This window comes from Pipistrellus hanaki, assembly GCF_964339955.1.
Source record: "Pipistrellus hanaki genome assembly, chromosome: 13".
NCBI classification, from domain to species: domain Eukaryota; kingdom Metazoa; phylum Chordata; class Mammalia; order Chiroptera; family Vespertilionidae; genus Pipistrellus; species Pipistrellus hanaki.
The window spans coordinates 57301108-57322566 of NC_140515.1; the positions used below are offsets into that span (position 1 = coordinate 57301108).

The 21459-nt window shown below is 57.4% G+C and overlaps 1 protein-coding gene across 1 annotated transcript; it reads right to left on the reverse strand.

The window, feature by feature from the left end:
• Positions 1–3090: 3090 nt before the first annotated feature.
• IL5RA (interleukin 5 receptor subunit alpha) lies at positions 3091–17516 on the reverse strand. Its single transcript, XM_084902331.1, has 10 exons — positions 17436–17516; positions 14686–14831; positions 13001–13139; positions 12300–12453; positions 11997–12184; positions 11061–11206; positions 9303–9441; positions 4955–5048; positions 4248–4332; positions 3091–3260 (listed from the first exon to the last, which is right to left on the reverse strand). Exons 1-10 carry the CDS (start codon positions 17506–17508, stop codon positions 3180–3182), a joined length of 1245 nt encoding a protein of 414 aa, XP_084758457.1. The 5' UTR covers positions 17509–17516; the 3' UTR covers positions 3091–3179.
• Between the last annotated feature and the right edge of the window lie 3943 nt (positions 17517–21459).

Here is a 21459-nt window from a genome sequence, read left to right on the forward strand (position 1 = left end):
AGGGACACTGGAAATTCTTTGGGGTCCTGTTGGGATAAATCAGCTCTTTTTCCAGTTTATTTGTTTTTTAACATCTTATTGATTTCAGAGAGAAAAGGAGAGAAACATCAATGAGGAGAGAGAATCATCAACGCCGGCCAGCTAGTTAGCCTTCTCGAGGGCTTCCCCTGAGCCTCTGGCCTGGTGTGAGATCCCGTGGAAGTAACCGTGTCCGAGGAAATCCTGTTTTGCCAGGTGACGGGATCCTCTGCGTGTCCTGCCTCACAGAGCCTCCGGCAGCCCGGCTCCTTCGCGGGAGCCGACGGCGTGGGATCCTCTGTGTCCAGGGGAGCTCGGGGGTCTCCCAGGTGAGCTCGGGACTCATTCTGCCCGGACGCGGGAACTGCCACGGGCTTTTGTGGTCGGCAAACTCCTTAGTCCACAGAGCCAAGTACCAACAGCACAACAACTGACATTTCTTTTGAGAGCCACCGTTTTTAAAAAATATATTTTATTGATTTTTTATTTTTTTTTAAATATATTTTATTGATTTTGTACAGAGAGGAAGGGAGAGAGATAGAGAGCTAGAAACATCGATGAGAGAGAGTCATCGATCAGTTGCCTCTTGCACACCCCCTACTGGGGATATGCCCGCAACCAAGGTACATACCCTTGACCGGAATCGAATCCGGGTCCCTTCAGTCCCCAAGCCGACGCTCCATCCATTGAGCTAAACCGGTCCCGGCAAGAGAGCCACATTCTTTAAACTTAAACTTCTTCTAATGCCACTTCTTCAGAATAGACTGGCCCAGACTGTGGTATTTTGTGGAAGAGCCACACATGTGGCTCGCGAGCCACAGTTTGCCCACCACGGCAGAATGATCGGTTTCTCTTACCGTGAAACGCGGGATGTTTACATGGGGAAGAACGTTCAGCCCCGATGAGCCTCTCCCCAGGGTGTCCTCTGCCCTCCTCCCAAAGCATGCAGAGCCACTAAAGGAACAGAGACACGCGTGACGGCTCTAAGCGCCACGCCCCCTGCAGGCCAGAGGCGGCGCAGCAGGTGATTTCCATCCTCCGCTCATTAGCGCAGATCAGCCAGGCCTGGCGCGTTCCTGGGCTGTTTACTGAACACGCCTGTGCTCGTGTCCGGAGCAGCTCAGCCGGTCCCGCCCGGGGGTCACCCCCACACGAGCCACAGGACTCGGTCCTCCCCGCTCAGGGTCCCCACGCCCCGTGAGAGAGGAGGAGGCTGTGGAACTGCAGGGTAAGTGTCCGAATCGGCCATCCACACACCCGAAGGGACCGGCAGGCGGAGGGAGACTTCCCGGAGCCAAGGCCGAGTCTCCCAGATAAATGTCAGCGAGAGGAGACGGGCGGACAGGCTTTTCCCGAGAACAGGGGGCGGAGGCTGAGGGTGGAGAGCGGACGGCGACAGATCATCGCTCAGCTGTCCCGGGGGTGGGCTGCAGCCCGACCCGCTGGTCACAGGGGGCTTTGCTGGGAAGGTGTTGGGTCATGAGGGCTGTGGACAGGTGACACCGCGGATGGCACAGATCCTTCGGGGAAGGAAATGGGCGGGAAGGGCTCCGGGGCCACTGCTGGCTCCTGGGGAGACGGAGCGGTCGTGGGGCCGGGGGTCCCGGGGGACGGGAGGCACCTCCGTCCAGTTTGCCAGCTCAGACGATCCGCCCTCACGTATGCTGGCATTCCTCCTTCTGAGCTGCGTGTACACGCACGTCTGTTTCTAACACGGCGTGCATGGTGTGTGTGTGGGGGGGGCGGGGTAATGGGGTTGGAGACTGTCTTTGGGTTCAATAGAATAATTTCGAAAGCACGATGGCTTTCAGGAAGCTGTGCCGGGACCCTGGCGTGCAGGTGGACAGGAATCGCGGCTCCGTCGTCGCAGTGTCGCGGTCGCCGAGGCTCCGGGTGCAGCCCGGGCCCCAATCTAATGAGGTCTCTCCCGGCCCCGCCGTCAGGAGCGCCGGGCTCTGTTCTCACTCGGGCAGGGAGCAGGTTCTCCCAGCCAATTAGCACCTCCGCTCTGTTAGCGCCACGGCAGAGGGTCCTGACACATAGGAGTCTCAGCGCCGGGGAAAAGTTTGGGTGTTTAATCAGAGTTCTCTGTGAGCTGGACTTCTCCACCACCCCTCCCCCGCTCCACCCCCGACCCTCGACCCCGGGCAAACAGCCTGGGCCCCAGGCTTTGCTAGGAGGCTCAGGTGGGCGATGGGGGAGCTTTCGGCAAACGGAACCTTCCAGCCCCACCCCCATGAAGCACCAGAGAATCCCAACAGAGGGGGGGGGGGGAGGGAGAGAGAAGGGGGGGGTCTCAGCCCTGAGCGGGGGGGGGGGGGGGGGGATGGGGGCATGATGGAAGAGCCCTGTGTGTTCTGGTCCCTGACCCAGGCTCTGGGGGGGGAGTGCCTGCCCACCTGCCCTGGTGGGAGGCTGGGCCAGTGTCTAATCCACTTGCCGATGAGGGCATTCACTGTTACGTGAATGTCCACTCTCTCCGGCCAGGACAGGGCCAGTGGCCACTCAGAACTCGCCACTTTCTGCCCAGCTGGCGTGGCTCAGCGGTTGAGCATCGACCTATGAGCCAGGAGGTCAAGGTTCAATCCCGGTCAGGCCACATGCCCGGGGTTATGGGTTCAATCCCCAGTGTGGGGCATGCAGGAGGCAGCCCATCCATGCTTCTCTCTCATCATGAATATTTCTCTCACTCTCTTCCTCTCCCTTCCTCACTAAAATGAACAAAAATATATATTTTTTTAAAAACATAAAAAATGGTGAACTTTCTCCCAGGGCCCAGCTCCTCTCAGTCCCGCACGCGTCACGCTGAGCCACAACGTCAGCAGAAAGAGCCGGGCCGGGGAGGCCAGATGGCCAGGCCCCCGTGGCCCTGCGGCTCCTGTCCCGTCACAGCCTTAGGAACGCCGCCTCCTCTCAGACATCACCACGGCCTCGGCCTGGGCCACGTGCCGCCACGTCCAGCCCCGTGCACGGAGCGGCCCATGTGCCGCCACGTCCAGCTCCGGGCGCAGAGCGGCCCGCAGCGTCTCCCGGCCTCGGGGCAGCGTGTGCAGGACGGACAGGGAAGAGGGCACCCCGGGGCCCGCCCGCCGCAGGGGCAGCGGGTCCCCCGCAGCCTCGGACGGGTCCTCGCTCTTCCCGTGCGGCCGGGGCCAGCGCCCTCAGAACACCAAGTCCTCCAGCGCCTCGGGCTCCTCCACGTAGCTGATGACTTCGCTCTCCGTCTCCCGCGACCCCGACTTCTGCAAAACAAAGCCGCTCAGCTCTCCTCCGGCCTCCGGACCGAGGTCACGCACAAGCCCGTTTCGCTTCTAAAAACAGCGAATGTTCAGGGGCGACAACGTGGCAAATCAGGTAGAAAAGAAAGAGTAAATGCCCAGACAGACCCTCCCCAGCACAGCCGGGCCCCAGCCCTGCCCTCTGCGGGGAACTCATGGGGCCGTTCCGGGGTCAGTGATAGACGCCGGGCACATGGGCTCCTCCCGGGAACGCCCCACAGCCCTCACAGCCGTGGTGCCGCCGTGGCCTCATCCTTCCTTTTTTATTAGCTGCACCTTTTTTTTTTTAATATATATTTTATTGATTTTTTACAGAGAGGAAGGGAGAGAGATCGAGAGCTAGAAACATCGATGAGAGCGAAACATCGACCAGGGGATGTGCCCGCAACCAACGTACATGCCCTTGACCAGAATCGAACCCGGGACCTTTCAGTCCGCAGACCGACGCTCTATCGCTGAGCCAAACCGGTTTCGGCTAGCTGCACTATTTTTAATAGTTCCATCGTATTCTGTTCAAGGATACTTTTGCTGTGTCCATTTTGGTGATTTTTAAATAACACTGACGTCAGAAATAATAATAATAATAACAACACTGATATCAGTTAGAAAATTTGCAATAAAAAGTGACCCCGCCCCAAAGAGGCCATATTCAGCCAAACGCCGTCCATATCTGCGTGGGCACTGCCACGCGTGCATGTGCATAACCCGCCACAGACGGGGTCTCTGCCTCCCGCACTTCACCGTCCACGGCCCCTGGACCTCAGAGAAGCCCTGTTACCACAGCGGAAGCAAATGGTGGCTGGGAGCCGTCTAACCGACTGAACGACCATAGCAAAGCCGTCAGCCGAGCGGGACACCTGCAGCCCAGGCCGGGCTCTGGGGGAAGACCTGCCTTACAGGTGGGAACCCCGGGGACCGACCTGGCAGGTGGGACACGGCGAAGGGACGTACCTCGTAGTTCACGGTGGCAGCGAAATCCTGAATGTGGCTTTTGGGTGCTGGGACGGGCGGGAACAGCTTGGTCCACGCGTGAGATCTGCAAACAGAGCGACAGGGCATAAGGCCCTGCAGGGCCGCCTCCACTCCGACCCCCTGGACGGCAGGGCCTGCTGCTCGGTGTCCTCAAATCTGTCGGCCAAGACCCCCCCAGCGGCTCCGGGGCTGTAATGGCGGGAGCCCTCAGAAGGCTGCAGGCCCCTGGTGGCTTCTGCATCCCCCAGTGAACTCCTAGCGCCCGGCTAAGAGTCGAGCATCCATCTGTGAACCAGGAGGTCACGGTTCGATTCCCGGTCAGGGCATCGGCTGCGGGCTCCATCCCCCGTGTGCGGGGTGCAGGAGGCTGCTGATTACTGCCTCTCTCATCATCAATGTTTCCATCTCTCTCCCTCCCCCTTCCTCTCGGCAGTCAATGAAAGGAGATTTAAAAAGGGAGGGGGGTGTCCGGGCTGCAGGCCGTGCTGTGCCAAGGCCCATCTGCAAGGCACCGGCGGCTGCTTCTCAGCCTCCGATTCGCCTCACTCTCATCTCCGAACGGTTGTCCGATGACACGGCCCTGCCATACCCTCCCCCACCCATGCCACCCCTAACGAGAGCCCCCGCGGATTCAGGGGAGGGTGACCAGGCCACCTCAGTCCGGGGCGCCCCACATGGAGACCTACGTCCTGCAGGCGAGGGAGGCGAGGAAGGCCAGGCACACAGCCGCCACCAGTGTGATCGGGTACCACTCGGTCCAGGGCTTCTGCGCCTCGTCTCCTGGGGAAACGGAAAGAAGGAGACGGAGCTGAATTGGTGACAGAGCAGAGAGGGGGGCGGCGGGGCCGTCGGGGGCAGGGCGGGGACTGGCGGCCGCTGGGCCTGGAGCCCACCTTCGGAGGGGACAGGGGACATGTCACCCTAAGAGCGGACAGGAGGGGACAGGAAATGCGGGCAGGGTCGCCCCCTTTTACCCCGAAGCATCATCTACCCAACAGGTATCTGGTGTACGTTTACCCACAATGCCACCTGCAGCGCATCTGCTCTAGGGGGCAGTAAGGTTTGTTTATTTATTTTATTTTTATTTATTTACCTGTTGTCAATGTTCCCCTGAGGGCATTTTCCCACTGTTTTTCAGAGAGTGTGGAAGGGAGGGGAAGACGGGGTGGGGAGGAGGAGAGAGAGAAACATCCACGGGAGAGAGATGCATCCACTGGTTGCCTCCTGCCTGCGCCCCCTCCGGGGCAGGAGGGAAGCCGCAGGCAGGCCCGTGGCCTTCCCTGGGAATCGAACCTGCGACCCTTCTGTGTGTGGGCTGGTGCTCTGGTTACTGAGCCACACCAGCCAGGGTGGAGTAGTAAGGTTTTAGATGGAAAAGCTACCAGGGAGTCGAAGCGCATCCCCACCAAAATGCTTCACAAAGTTGGAAATGGGACGTTTAGAGGCAGTAACACAGCAAGAATGGGGTCCGCTGTGAACCCGGAGGTCAGGGCTCCATTCCCGGTCAGGGCACATGCCTGCATTGCAGACTCGATCCCCAGTGTGGGGCCTGCAGGAGGCAGCCGATCAATGATTCTCTCTCATCATCAGTGTTTCTCTCTCTCCCTCTCTCTTCCTCTCTGAAATCAATAAAAAGACATTTTTAAAAAAAGAAAGGACAGGGCATCAGGCTGTGCTGCTGTGAGAGAGAGAGTCTTATCCCCAGACACGTCCCAGCCAGGAAGCGGAGGGAGTGGCGAAGGTCCCTAAGTTCTACCTGAGTCTCTCATTAAAGTTGCTTCTAGTCTGTTTGGAAGAATCTGAACAGACTCTTCTACTGGCTTTGAGGACACCTTCGGGGAGGGTAGGGGAGGTGGCTTTTTAAGGCACTAGAAATGCATCCCAGAAAAATGTGAGGTCATTGGCTCCGTGAACTCCAGACGCGCGCACACACACAATCTAGGATGTTCTACCGTCTGCACCTGGGTCAGACGGACAGGCCACGCTCGGGTCCTGCAGAAGGAAGGAGCCGACTATCAGGGTCCCCCTCGGCCCACTCCGTCCTGCGTGACGCAACGCCGAGGCCTGGCGTGCCCGGGCCTGATAAAGCGCCGGTTCCCTCCGACCGGGCCGGCCGGCGATGCAAGCCCTTCCGTTAACCGCCCTCTGGCTGTCCACGCAGCTCTCGCCGTGTTAGCGGAGATTCTCGCTGCATTCGCAAAGGCAGAGTGATGGCTGGTTTTCTTTCTCCGCTGCATAGAGGGCTCGGTGCCGGGAGGTGCCACGGGGGGCGGGGGCCATGGCCCTTCCCAGGCCTGGGGTTTGCCTCCCTCTCTGGCTGCCGCAGGGCCCGGTGCTGAGCACTGAGCCGCCCAGGGCTCACAGCCGGGGGGTAAACTGAGGGCCAGAGCTTCTCCAGCTCACAACACGTGGAAAGGACTGGTTATCTGCTGCTCAGCTAGTCACGCATGCAGAACAGTGACACCAGCTACAGAAGTGACTGGAAGGCCAGTTTCCTCTCACTCTGACAGTGGTTCGAGGCAGATGCCCCCAAAAGCGTGACCCTCCGCTGGCCGCTGGCCGTGGCTGGCATTGCAAGGCCGCAGTCAAAGCGGGGCCGCCCCCCAGAGCTACGAATTTGAATTCCGGCCGGAGCCTCTGGCCTCGGAGAATTTCTTAAGAATGAGTGTTTCCCTAGAAGGTGAGCTTTCTGACTCAAGGAGAAACTCAGAGAGGGTTCTTTTCAGGAAACAGGTGGGCGGGCTGTGCTGCCCGCAGAGGGGAGCTCGCCAAGAGGAAGTCTGCCCTCGGTCTGTCCGCGCCCCAGGCTCCCCCATCCCTGAGCTTTTCAGACGCGGCCCCGCCCTGGTTCCTGGGGACCTGGGCCTCGATCCTTTCTGACATCCGGCCACTCAGCCTTGAGAAGGAGCGGACTTGTGAAAATGCTATTGCTGTCTGACCCAGAGAGGAGGGTGGGGCGCAGGGGGTGCGCAGCGGGATCAGACAGGGCCACCACCGAGAGGGAGGAGACAGAGGCCTGCACCCACCCGGCCCCAGGCCTGGTCCCCGCTCTGGGCACAGCCTCGCCGGTTCTGGGGTTCCATGGTCTCAGGGCTCAGAGGGGTAACGCTCAGAGGCCGTTAGACTCAACGTGCTTAATTATAGCCACAGTCACCACAGCCGAGTACTTGATCCGTGCTGATGCCTGCCGGCCCTGTGCCCCCTTCGCCACACGGGACAAACCCCGAGGACGCTGGGTTCCTGGCTCCAGGTCACCTCCCCGCAAGGGGCAGACCAGGGTTACACTTCGATGCAGTACTTAGAAATGTTAACTGTCGTGATGAACTCATTGGTCGTCATTTTTTCCTGTCTAAACAGGAGGGGAAAATTGGCATTTTCACTTCTCCAGGCTGACCGCAGCCTTTGGCGACTTCGGTGGGCCCACAGCCCTGAGCAGGGGCGGGAAAGGCTGGCCCGGGGGCATGTAATGCCTGTGAAGTCATCTGGCCCTGCCATGGCGTGAGGGTGAGGTGACCAGACGTCCCGCTTTGGGCGGAACAGTCCCGATTTTTAGCCATTTGTCCAGCAGGCTAATTTTTTTCCAAGTCCACTGCCTAGAATGCATTTTATCAATTTACTTTTGTTCACCCTCTCCCGAGGATATTTTTTCCACTGATTTTTAGAGAGAGCGGAGAGGGGAGAGAGAAACATCATTGTGAGAGAGACTCACTGATGGGCTGCCTCCAGCACGGTCGGCGATTGAGCTTGCCACCGAGGTACAAGTCTTTGACCGGGATCGAACCCGGGACCCTTCGGTCCATGGGCGACGTTCTATCCACGGAGCCAACCCGGCCAGGGCCCCATGTTTCAGTGGATCCGTTGCGTGGCCCCTGAATGATGTTACAATGACTCACGTGGGCCTTGGCAGAGAAAAGGCTGCCCGCGCCGGCCTCACAGGGAGGACCGTTCTGGGGGGCTGGGGCCCCCGGGCCCGGTGCAGGAAGGCCCGCCGGGGGGAGCAGGGCCGGAGGGGAGCTCTCCCAGCAGCGCCCCCCTGTGCGCCTGACCCTGAACCCCCTCCAATGCATTGTCCCTGGCACCCCTGAGGCATCACATACCTTGTTTCCCCGAAAATAAGACAGTGTCTTATATTCATTTTTTCCTCCCAAAGTTGCGCTAGGTCTTATTTTCGGAGGATGTCTTATTTCCGGGGAAACACGGTAGATCCCTGCCTCCAAGGGCCGGGGCGAGGCCCTGTTTGAAGGGTACCGCCTGGGCGCTGGGGGTGACCTGGTCCCCGAGGAGCAGGACTCGAGGGACTGAGCCTGACCCGGGACGTGGGGGCGGGAATAAGCGCCAGTGGACACGGGTGGGCGTCCACCACCCTCTCCCTCCCACGGGAGGGGCGGGGCCACCAAGCCCCCTCTCCACGGTCTCCGGCTTCCCGCGTGGCACCTGCGCTTCTCGGGGCGGGTGAGAGGGTGGGCCTCGGAGAGGGAAGGGCTGCCGGGGGCCGGGAGAGGGGCGTGCCCCGAAGGAGGCAGCGAGGACAGCGGGGGACAGCAGAATGCAGAAGTTGGGCAAGCGTAGAAAACAGAAAGACTTCGAAAGCGGGAAGTGAGCCGGTCCGATAAGGCCTAGGAGCCCGTTGAGGGAGATCCAAGGACTGATAACGTGAAACTGCTCATGTTTGTTTTTTTCGTTAAAGAGATGCACGTGCTCCGGCCCTGGCCCGTGTGGCTCAGCAGTCAGCGTGTGGGCCGGGATTCTCTGCTCCCACCAGGAGCTGGCTTCAACGGAAACGCGAGGGCCCTGGCCCGTGTGGCTCAGTGGGTTGGGCGCCGTCCTACGCACCTTTGATTCCTGGTCAGCAGCTCAGGTGCCCGGCTCTTGGGCTTGCTCCCCAGCAGGAGGCATGCAGGAGGCAGCTGGTAGATTTTTCTCTCTCATGGATGTTTCTCTCTCTCTCCCACTCCTTTTCTCTCTCAAATCAATGAGAACGTTTCTTAAACAAAAACAGTAAAACACGTAAGCAGTCACGTGCACGATACTCACCCACAGAAATGGCTGGACTCCACTCGCCCCAGAGCCCGCCCTCTCGGCACACGGAGCTCACCGCGGCTCTCACGTCGATGCAATACTTAGCAACGTCATTCACGGTCGTGGTGAACTCATGGGTCGTCATTTTTTCTGTCTACACGGGAAAGAAAAAAAAATGGCATTCCTGTAACGCTCTAGACACGGACTTCGGTGATGCCCGCGATCGGGAGCAAGAGGTCCTCTGTGCGTGATGGGACTCGCCACCCAGTGAGCCACCCTGCGTCAACGGGACACGCCTTGGTGAGTGCCTGTCAGGCTGCGTCCGGGAGGACTGTGCGGTGGGCAGTCGCCCTGCAGAGGAAAGCTCTCTTGAAGCCCAAATAAATGAAGCGGACGAGCGTCAGGTCGAGATGGCCCATCCGGGTCCCGACGGAGTCCCCAGGCTGAGGAACCCCAGTGGCTGGCAGCACATGCTCGGTCCCTCCCCCGCGTCCCTCCTCGCTCAGGGCTTCCTCGCTTTCCGTCCTCGGTGGCATCAGCCGAGGGCAGTCCCGGGCCCCTGTGGCCCGCTGCCTGCTTCTGCAGAGCCTGTGAACTAAGAATGCGTCCTGCACCTTTAAATGGCCGGAAACTACCGAAAGCATAGCAGTCCGTGGCACATGCCAAGGGCGTGACGCTGGGACTCCGGGATCCGCTAGTGACGTGTCCCTGGCACACGCTGCGCCCGTTGGCGTCTGTGCCGCCCGTGGCGGCGTTTGTCCGACACAGGATGCTGAGGAACGGCGGCCAAACCGTGGGGCTAGCAAAGCGACAGTAACAGGCCCTTTGCCAAAACGTTTGCTGGCCGAGACCGGTTTGGCTCAATGGATAGAGTGTCGGCTTGGGGACTGAAGAGTCCCGGGTTCGATTCCGGTCAAGGGCATGTGCCTTGGTTGCGGGCATATCCCCAGTAGGGGGTGTGCAAGAGGCAGCTGATCGATGACTCTCTCTCATCGATGTTTCTAACTATCTCTCTCCCTTCCTCTCTGTACAAAATCAATAAAATATGTTTAAAAAATTTTAAAAAATGTTTGCTGATCCCTGATGTGCATCTGGGGGGTGTCAGGGAAGTAGAAAGAGGGGAGACTTCAGGGGCCGGCTGAATCCCAGCTCTCCCTCCAGGGCAGGTTTTAACCCCCTGAGCCTCAGTTTCCCTCCTCTGTAACAGGAATACTAACCTCTGACTCCTGGATCATTGGGTTCGATGGAATGGCCTGCTGGGAGCCAATTCCAGCATGTCATCATTACAAGAGTTTCATCAAAAGGTTGATGAACCTTAGGGGCTCAACAAGGGCTGAGTCACACATGTAATCACCTGTGGGATCGGCTAATAGGCACTTCCCCCAAACCTGAATAGGATGATTGCTTGCTGCCAGACAGCTCAGGGCATCTTAACTACACATTATTGCCTCCTGTGGGCCAAACACCTGAACAGCTGTAGGCTATTCCCCAGCCTGACCATGCTTCCCTACCCGTTGAAGTGCTTTATCTCCACCTCGCCTTAGGACAAATCGTGTTAATACAAAGCAGGGGTCCTGAGACAAGGAGAGACGTCTGTAGCTCCTTCAGCTGAAGCTCCCCTGACCCCCAATGCCTTTCAAAACTCTCTGTCATCAACTGGACTCATTCTCCATCCACGCACAGCCTTTCTCGGATCGCAGAACCCTTCTTAATGCTGGGACAAGGACCGCGGCCGCGACCTTTGCACACGCGTTGGAAGAGCCGCGGAATTACCTGGAAGTAGCCCTTCCCGGCGTTGTGGATTCTCACTTCGTAATCGAAGCAGTGGCCCGGGAAGGCGGACAGGGGCTTCTCCCAGTGGACGTGCAGGCGGCTCCCCTGGACCTCGGCCGTGACGTTCCCTGGAGGGTTGACGTGATCTGGGTCAGAGAAGGAGAGGGCCGTGAGCGGGGCTGTTCATCCAGCACTGACATCCAGGCCGCAGGCCTCCTGGCCCTCGGTGGCCCCTGGCTAGTCGCTGAGGACGAAAGCCCTCTGTAGAAACCCCTGCACCCCGATAGGGGATCAACGGCTCCTTCTCCGAGCGGCACTGACTGGTAGTCTCCTCCCTCTTCCCCAACACCCCCATCCAGCCCCCCAACACCCCCATCCGGCCCCCCAACACCCCCATCCAGCCCCCCAACGCCCCCATCCGGCCCCCCAACACCCCCATCCAGCCCCCCAACACTCCCATCCGGCCCCCCAATGCTGCTGTTGGCCCCCAAAGCCACAGCCCGGCCCACAACGCCGCCATCCGGCCAAACATGTCAGGAGTATGGAGGGCATCAGCCCATGGACCGAAGGGTCTTGGGTTTGATTCCTGGTCAAGGTCATGCACCTGGGTCACAGGTCCAGTCCCTGGCCTGGTTGGGTGTGTGCAGGAGGGTTAGGGTTAGGGTTGGGGTTAGGGTTAGGGTTATGGTTAGGGTTAGGGTTAGGGTTAGGGTTAGGAGGCAACCCATCAATGTGTCTCTCTCACATTGATGTTTCTCTCTTTCTCTCTTAACCCCTTCCTCCCACTCTCTAAAATTCAGTGGGGGAAATGTTGTTGGCTGAAGATTAACAAACAAAACAAGACAAAAGAGAAGAAGGAAAGGGGTCGAGCTCAGGGGCGCTGACAGCCCCTCCCGGCGGCGCCTCGGTCTGTGTCTGTGTCTGTGTCGGGCTCACCGATGGCGGGAAGCGCGAACAGCCGGTCGTAGGGCCGGATGGCTGCGCGGGCGCTGGCGCCGCTGACCTGCACGGCCAGCCAGTCCCGCCCTTTGCCATCGATGGCCGTCCGTGGGAACCAGCAGGCCACCTGCCGCCGCCATATGTCCTGGCTGTACCGGCGGCACTCCTCCGTCCGGGCGCCATACCTGCACCGGACACACAGCAGAGTGAGTGCGGGGCCGGGGGAGGCGCCGGCACAGGGACACACAGAGTGAGTGCCAGGCCGGGAGAGGCGCCGGGCACGGGGACAGCGCCGCCCACCTGTAGCGGAGGGCGTACTGCGTGTCCTCGGGGGCCTCGGAGCCCGCCCGCCAGGCGCAGCGCAGGGAAACGTGGTAGGGCCGGGCACCCGTCCCGTTACTCGCCACGGTGCGTGTGGAGCAGGTCAGGTTCGCCGCGGAGGTCCCGGGGGAGCCTGGACGGGGGCAAGGGGAAAGAACGAGACGTTGTGGGGACGGCCCCCGAGTCCTGTACTTCCCCCGAAACCACTGGGGTCGGGAACAGCTCATCCATCTTCAAAAAGGGATTGCCACCCTGGCCAGTTAGCTCAGTGGTTAGAGCGCCCCCCCCCCCCGGCCTCCACCCCCTCCCCAACCAAAGGGATGGGGGTTTGATTCCCAGGCAAGTCGTGCACATACTTGGGTTGCAGGGTCCATGCTGGAGGCAGCCCATCCCTGTATGTGTCTCTCACACACGTTTCTCTCCCTCTCTCCTCCCTCCCTCCTTCCTCCCCACTACCAATGGGAAAGACAGAGGCGAGGCGGCAAGAAAAAGGGACTGTCCCACAGCAGTATGGAACCTACCGTTCGCGCGGGCTACCTTGCTGGGGTGACGCCTCGGTGGGGTGTGACGGGTGGGGAAGGGGGCCGGACGGGGCTGGTGGGACCCAGGAAACGTGAGGTGCTCGGCCTGGCTGCCCCACCCCGACAGGGTTCAGCGTGCGCCTGGGCTCCGGGCCTCACCTGGGGGCGCTGGGAGCTCGGCGGACACCCAGCCGCTCGCCGGGAGGGCGGGCGCCTCCCAGGACACCGTCCGCACGCTGGCCGAGAAGCCCCGGTGCAGGGGGGCCGCCCGGCTGCTCGCCGTGTTCCTGGTTTCGTACTGAAAGGGAAGCCCAGGGTGCTGGTGTCACAGGGAGACAGCCCCCCGGGAACTGTCTCCATCAGACAGGCGTTGTCTTTCGATGCTGCGAGGGCACATCAAAAGCCATCGCTAACACACCCCGCCCTGGGAGCCTGCCCTCGCCCCTGCGCTCAGCGAGGTGTATCCGTTCAATACGGACAGCGTTTACGCGGCAACCGTCCCTCCAGAGAGTGGTTTCCGCAAAATGGGTAAATTACCCAATTCTGGCATTTATACCCAGCTTTAAAAACCCATATGGCGAGTGGTAGAACTGAAAGGTCCCAGGTTCGATTCCAGTCAAGGGCATGTACATTGATTGCGGGCACATCCCCTGTGGGGGGTGTGCAAGAGGCAGCTGGTCGATGTTTCTCTCTCATCGATGTTTCTAGCTCTCTATCTCTCTCCCTTCCTCCTCTCTGTAAAACATCAATAAAATATATTTTTTTAAAAAAACGAAAAAACCATACGGCGAAAACATCGTAATCATTTCCTCAAAGACACACGAACACATTCTTCTTATAAAAACCAGCGAAAGATGACACACGGGCCCCTCGCCCTCGGACCCCCGACTCCCTCCGTCTCCCCCCGAGGCCCCTTCTTCCCATAGAAGTCTCTAGGATAAGCTGACCAGACGTCCCGCTTTTGGCGGAACAGTCCCGATGTTTAGCAATGTGTCCCGGGTCCCGCGGCGTTTAAAAAAAAAAAAAGTCCCGTTTTTTGGAAAGGACATGGGACAAATTGTTAAACATCGGGACTGTCCCGCCAAAAGCGGGACTCTGGTGACCTCACTCTAGAATCCTTGCGGACAGAGCACGGGGTGTGCTGGGCACGGGGGCACCTCTGTGTAATTTGGGGGCACCTATGGGTTCCAGGGGCTCTGGCACGACCCGCAGGGAACCGGGCTGGGGCCTGAGAGGTCAAGTCTCTGGTCTACGTTGAACTTGGCCTTTGGTGTGGTCATCCAGCCCCCCACGCCCCCACCCCTGCCGCCCGAATTTTACTCAGCCAGCCTCTTCTCCTCCTGAGCTATGTTAGGGAAAAACATAGAACCGACATCCACGCCACTGTGCCTCAGACATTACTAAACATTCTGTGTCGGAGAAAGAGCATTCAGACGTCCCGGGCTGGCCTGTGGCCTGCTCCCCAACATTCCCCCAAGGGAGACTCTGCTCTAGGCCACTGGCCGGCAAACTCATCCGTCCGCAGAACCAAATATCCACAGCACAACTGCGGGCATTTCTCCGGAGAGCCACATGGTTTAAACTTAAACCTCCTCTAACGCCACTTCTTCGGCATAGACTCGCCCAGGCCGTGGTGCTTTGTGGAAGAGCCACACTCCAGGGGCCAAAGAGCCGCAGGTGGCTCGCGGGCCGCAGTGTGCCAACCACGGCTCTGGGGGGGGGGGGGGGGGGGCGTAGCACAGAGCCCGCGGCCGTGCTGTCTGATGGCGGTTTCCCGGGATCAGGAAAGGGCCCTGGAGGGTATGGGGACTCTCACGGGGAGGGCCGGCCGGCGGGCCACTCACCTCCTCGTCCTCCGGGGCGTGGATCCTCACGTGGTAGCCGAGCTTGATGGCCCCCTGCTCCTGATCGGGGTGCGGGTCCCAGCGTAAGAGCACTTGGGCCAGCCCCGCAGCCTGGATGGTGAAGTTCACGGGCGGGAGAAGGGAACCTGGTGGAAGGAAGGGGCAGGTCAGAGGCCCCAGGAGCGCTCTCTGCAGGTGCACAGCAGGTCCTGTGTCCGACGAGGGCTCTCGGGAGGCATAAAGCAGAAGTGATTCTGGAGGGAGTTCCTTAAAAGCTGCTCTGAACGCATTCTCTTTTTGTTTTACTTTGCCCAGGAGTGTGCCTAGAACATCCACAGTTCTTTCATGGATTGTGCATATGTCACTGCATCGCGATTTACTAGAAACATGGCTTCAGCCCAGCCCGTGCGGCTCAATAGTTGCACATTGACCTATGAACCAGAAGGTCACAGTCCAATTTGCATATGCCCGGGTTATGGCTGGATCCCCAAGGCGGGGGGTGGTAGGGGGCATGCAGGAGGCAACCGATCCATGATTCTCTCTCATGGACATTGATGTTTCTATCTCTCTCTTTCCCTCTCCCTTCCTCTCCGAAATCAATTATATATGTGTGTGTGTGTGTGTGTATATATATATATACACACACACACACACACACACACACACTGAGTGGCCAGATTATTATGATCTCTGAACACATAATAATCTGGCCACTTAGTGTGTGTGTGTGTGTGTGTGTGTGTGTGTGTGTGTATTAGAGGCCCGGTGCATGAATTCGTGCATGGGTGGGTCCGGTCAGCCTGGCCAGGGGTAGGGAACATGGGCGGTTGGCCGGCCTGCCTACTGGTTGAACTCCTGGTCAAGGGGACAATTTGCATATTAGCCTTTTATTCTATAGGATATACACTGAGTGGCCAGATTATTATGCTTTCAGAGATCATCACCATCTGGCCACTCGGTGTATATATTTTAAAAAGAACCCTATCCTTAACACGGAGGGTCATTACCCACTAATTGGCCAGGATAATGCATTGGTTTGTGGCCAGTGGTTTTTTTTTTCAGTGACACGGGGAGAAAACAGAACAGAAAACACATCCAAGCGTTGCTCCGTGCCTCACAGACCACAGGAAGGCGGTGTTTCCTGAACCTCTTCCTTCATTACACATGCACTTACATGTGTGCATGTGTGCTGGTCCGTGATGGAAATGGATTTCATATTATAATTCAAAGTCAGAACGGACTCATAAGCAGAATTACTTTCGTAGCTATTTCTTGCAGGGGGGGGGGGGTTGGTTTTTTCCTTAGTAAACCACTCCCCAACTTTGCTTTCAAAATAAAAGCTTTTATTTAAATTATAGAATCAATGGCTGTTCGTTTTAGAGATTTTTTTTTAAATATATCTTATTGATTTTTTACAGAGAGGAAGGAAGAGAGATAGAAAGCCAGAAACGTCGATGAGAGAGAAATATCGACCAGCCGCCTCCTGCACACCCGCCACCGGGGATGTGCCCGCAACCAATGTACATGCCCTTGATAGGAATCGAACCCGGGACCTTTCAGTCCACAGACCGATGCTCTACCACCGAGCCAAACCGGTTTCGGCCGTTTTAGAGATTTTTGAAAGCACAGATGAGAGAAAAAGAAAAGTTAAGTTGCCTACAATCCCACCACGGAGACTAGTACACACACGTGGTCTCCTCCTGGGTCCCGGAGAAGGTGTTAACCAAACCTCTTCCGTTCTGTCTGAGGTTAGGGCAATATCGCACCACAATGACCATTCACGGCTGTGCCGTCTGTCAGGATGCGTCCCCTGACCCTGAGCGCGTATTTACGCCTTCTGTGACCCCCACCCCACCCACACAGACCCCAGGGCTCCACCTTACACTGCGCTGGGCGTGATGGTCACCACGGCCACATCTGGCTAATTAGATCCAAATGAATTAAAAATAACAAAATCTGCTGAGCCGGCGTGGCCCAGGGGTTGAGCATCGACCTAGAAACCGGGAGGTCACGGTTTGATTCCTGGTAAGGGCACAGGCCCGGGTTGCGGGCTCCATCCCAAGTAGGGGGCGTGCAGGAGGCAGCCGATCCATGATTCTCTCTCATCGCTGATGTTTCTAACTCTCTCTCCCTCTCCCTTCCTCCCTGAAATCAAGAAAAGAAAGGGAAATAAATTATTTTAAAAAGTAACCACACCCTCAATGCCTTAGTGGCAGGAGCCTTAATTTCAGGTGCTCAGCGGTCCCCATGGCATGACCACAGGGAGTTCTCCCAGGCACACTCACTGGGTGTGTGTGTGTGTATGTGTGTGTGTGGCATGGGGCTGTGACTTCATACCAGCCCCTCGGTCCCCACATTCCCCACCCACACAGCAGCGGGGGGGAGGGGAGAGCTGGGGGGGGGGGGCGTCCTTATTCTTTATTGTGGGGCCTCCTAACCCATCCCTTGAGGGAAAGGCCTTCCCCAGCTGGATTCCCTGGGCTTCCTTTTGGGGGACCCGAACCCCCACACTGGCAGAAGGACCTCCCACAGCAGCCTCAAATTTGTGTTTTGGCCAATTTGCTTCCTCAAAACCCAGGTGTTTGGAGCGTTTGTATCCTGAGGACAAATACCCTCCCGTTTTTTTTTTTTTTTTTTAATCCACGTGTAATTCCCAAGTGGAGGGATCATTTACAGCAAACAGGGCTGGCACGTCTGCGAAGGGCTTCGTTCCTTAGGAGACATGCCTGGCTTTCATGGGTGGCACTTACTGCTCTTATCAGGAAGGCAGGCCGCTCCCAGGACGACGGCAGCCCCCCAAAGAATCAGCAGTGTGGGCGCCATGGCCAGCCGACCTGCAGGAAACAGAAGAGTCACCACGGGGCCATTCTTAAGAGAAGCCGGCAGCCGCTCCCGAAGAGCAGCGCCGCCGCCTGGCCATTTGCAAACTCTGTGAAGGCTGTCCGGTGCCAGGGGCACAGGCAGGAATGGATCTGTGCCCCAGGGGCAGGATGGAATGCAAAGAGTCATTGTCGTCCAGGCTAAGAGCTGCCCCCTGGAGGTGTGTCAGGGCACAGCAGGCTCAGAGACTTGCCAGTTCATTCCTAAAGGCTCAACGCAGGCAGAGCAGGACAGGTGTTGTGGAGGGAGGCGGGGGAGGAGGGGCGAGTCCAGGGCAGGCCTTTGAACAGAGAAGCTCCAGGCACAGGGGATTGGAAGGGGAAAAAAACACCAATTTCCTGAGCAAGAATCGAAGATGAGCCGACCTGGCCGAGGCTACGATCTGATACAGCAGTGATGAGGGGGAGAGGAGGTCCCTCCCAGCAGGGGCCCAGCACACTCTCACGGCACCCGCGGGGGAGTGGGCCATAGAGGAACTGAAAACACAGAGATCCTCCTGGCCCGCGTGGCTCAGGGGTTTGAGTGTCAACCTAGGAACCAGGAGGTCACGGTTCGATTCCCGGTCAGGGCACAGGCCGGGTGGCGGGCACATCCCCAGTGTGGGGCGTGCAGGAGGCAGCGGATCCATGATTCTCTCTCGACATGGATGCTTCTTTCTCTCTCTCCCTCTCCCTTCCTCTCTGAAATCAATACAAATATATATATATATTTTTAATATAAAGAAAGAAAGCATAGGTTTCGGCCTGGAGAAAACACAGGTGGGTTTCTGCCTGCTTGCAGGAGAGTCACAGCAGAAAGGCCTTGGGACAGGGGTTCATGGTCTCGTGCGGAGCGGGCGTGTCCTGTCTGCGTCTGGTTTGGCGCGTCCCGGAGGGGGGCGCCGGGTCTTTTGGGGATTGTAGACGGCATATCCTGAGTGTTTCCTGTGCAAAGTGTTGGAAACCATTTTCCTTACGAACTTGGCCTTAAAGAACAGACCACACGCGTGGCTTCCACCCGGTGTGTGCTGCCCGGCCTTTACAGACCAGCCCCCCCTGCGGTCCCTCCAGCTGCCCTCCCCCATCCCCACCCCCAATCCGCCCGTGTGCAGGGCACGAGCATCACCCTACTGACCTCAGTCATTCCTCAAAGACCAAACAGCAGCACATAACGGGACTCAGACCCAATCTCGGACCTCCCGCCAGCAAAACCTGTGTCCTGGACTCACTTAAGTGACTTGCTGTTTTTCGTTTCATTTCGCATTATCTCTCAGTGGCTGGTATTTCCCAAATATAATTCTGGGAGACCCACCGAGCTAGGCGTTGGCTCCATGGATACGTCCAGAAAATACAAAACAAACAAACAAACAAACAAACAAAAAAACCAACCTGCTCTTTCCTCATTATTACATCTTCACTTACGACTTAACTTACTGCACCACTACCGCTACTTCACGTCCTAACGAGACTACGAAAATGCCACAACGCAGAAGACGGAAACAGCATATACGTTACTCCAGTCCTTTCAGAGAGAAGCGTAAGGATCGCTAATAAGAACGATACCCCCTTTGGAAAAAATACGTTTGTTTCATTCTTCTTTCTCTCCAAGGACCCGGTGCCAGGGAGGACAAGCCTTGTCACAGCGACCGTGACCATGACCCTGGAAGCAGACACTGTAACGTGGTGCAGAGTCTCAGCCCGGGAGGCCTTTCGGAAAGGGAAGCATTCGCACGTTCGGAGCCTGAGGAGCTCCGATAAAGGGCCCTCACCCCCGCCAGGCAGCTTCCTCCTCCGTAAGGGCCTAAAGGGCGGCATTTGGGGGAGCCGTGCTGCCTGAGCCCTCCTTCCTGCTGATTCTCATTCCAGGTCAGAGAAAAAACACACAAAGGGCAGACCTGGCATTCCCTCGTGACTTCTGCTGACTGGCTGTAAGGGCAAGTGGCTCCTTACAGCCACCCTCATAAAAACAATAACGGGCTCTTTATCCTTCGCAATTAAATTGTTGAAACGAGTAGTGAAACCCTTGACTGCCCCGGTGGGGAGGCAGTCGGCTGCTTTACATTTTTACATAACCAAGCGCGGCCCTCCCTAGCGTGTGTCATGCGTTCGGTCTCACAGCTGCTGGAAATAGAATTCATTCTTCCTTCAAATGTCACCCTTCACACGTTTTTGATGATGAGTCTGTTTTGCCACAGAACAGCCATATACGTGTGGTTTGTTTTTTTTCACCACCGATCAGTGTGATATTTTGTGAGGTTTTTTTGGTTTGTTTGTTTTAAATATATATTTGTATTGATTCCAGAGAGAGAGCACGAGGGGGAGGGAGAGAGAGCGACCGTGTTTCCCCGAAATAAGACATCCTCCGAAAATAAGACCTATTTACAGGTTTCCTTCTTAGTGAAATATAAGGCATCTCCCCGAAAATAAGGCCCCCCCCCCCCCAGGCTAAACATGAGAGATTTGGTCCACTGATTCTGAAAGAAATGGAGTCACAAGAAATTCACTGGGAAATTCAGGAACTGGATTGTTATGATGATGTTCCAGAAGATGATGACATGATTGTCATTGAATAAGTGAGTAATTTCTTGATACTGTAGGATTCACAGTTTGTCTGGTTTGTGTTGACAACTACCGTACTACCGTACCATATACAGGTAATAAATTTCCTTTATTTTAATTTAACAATAAATGTGTGCCGTATTCTTCTTGATGGAAAAAATAAGACATCCCCTGAAAATAAGACCTAGCGCATCTTTGGAAGCAAAAATTAATTTAGGACACTGTCTAATTTTCTGGGAAACAGGGTAGAAACATCAGTGATGAGAGAGAATCATGAATCGGCTGCCTCCTGCACACCCCACACTGGGGATTGAGCCCACAACCGGGCCTGTGCCCTGACTGGGAATGGAATCGTGACCTCCTGGTTCAGAGTCTGACGCCCAACCACAGAGCCACGCCAGTCTGCTCACTGTGGTATTTTTTTATCTGCAAAGATGATGCCTTTGAAAGGAAATTCACACTCACATCGGAGCCTAAGTATTACCAAGAACGACGGCGTTGGGGGAGATGGATACATTCCACAGGTGGCCGCTGGTCTCCTGTAACCCTGTCCCCTCTCCGCTCTGTCCCAGGAAAGCCCCCAGCATTGGCCCAGGGCCCCCTAAAGGTTTTGGTCCCAGACATAGTACCCCTCCCTGCTGGGAAGACAACCCAAATCGCTTTGTTCCTGTGGCCGCCTCTCTCGCCCACACACGTCAGGCTCACCATGAGCCTGTGGCATAGGGGTCAGCCGGACGGTATTTCAGTGTGCGGGGACAGCGCTATGACTGGCTTAAACGTTCCATCAACAGGACAGCAGGTTCACCCCATTCTCCCTCTCCCGGCGCCCACGGAGGCCCAGCAGGAAAGCAAGGCGCTGTGAACGCAAGACCCAGGTCCCGCCGAGGGCAGGGGCACAGGTGGCTCCTGGCGAGCAGGTGCAGGTCCTCCCTTGCGACCTTTCACCCAGTGAGTCAACCATTCCTCGAGTGCCCTCGGCGGCTGGCTCTGCAGGCCAGCTTAGACATGTCCTTTGAGACTCGGGAGGACATAAGAGCAGGCCTTTTGCCTGGTAGGTGTTACTGGAAAATGGGGTGAAAATTTGACCATCGGCGATGGGGTTCCCCAGCGTTCCTGAGAACTGGTCAGATTCTACCGAAGTTCAGACTCATGAGTACGGCGCCCTCTTGTTCACCTTTTCAGCTCATTCTGCAGCCCGGGGTCTTTGTTTTGGAACCGGGGCTGCATTGGCAGTCCCGTGTTCGGAGGCGTTCTGAGTCAGCGGGGTCGCCCCGAGCCCCAGATGCCACCTCAGAGCGCAGGGGGTGAAGAGCAGCTCGGAGGATTCACGCTCCGCCAGGCCCTTGGGGGTGAGCAT

Coding starts and splice junctions, on each gene's coding strand:
- IL5RA (XM_084902331.1), bottom strand. CDS start 17,508: ATGGCGCCCACACTGCTGATTCTTTGGGGGGCTGCCGTCGTCCTGGGA. Junction 12,454..13,000: donor CGAGCTCCCAGCGCCCCCAG/GTGAGGCCCGGA, acceptor GCCCCCGTCCAG/GCTCCCCCGGGACCTCCGCG. Junction 3,261..4,247: donor CTGCCACCGTGAACTACGAG/GTACGTCCCTTC, acceptor TTTGTTTTGCAG/AAGTCGGGGTCGCGGGAGAC.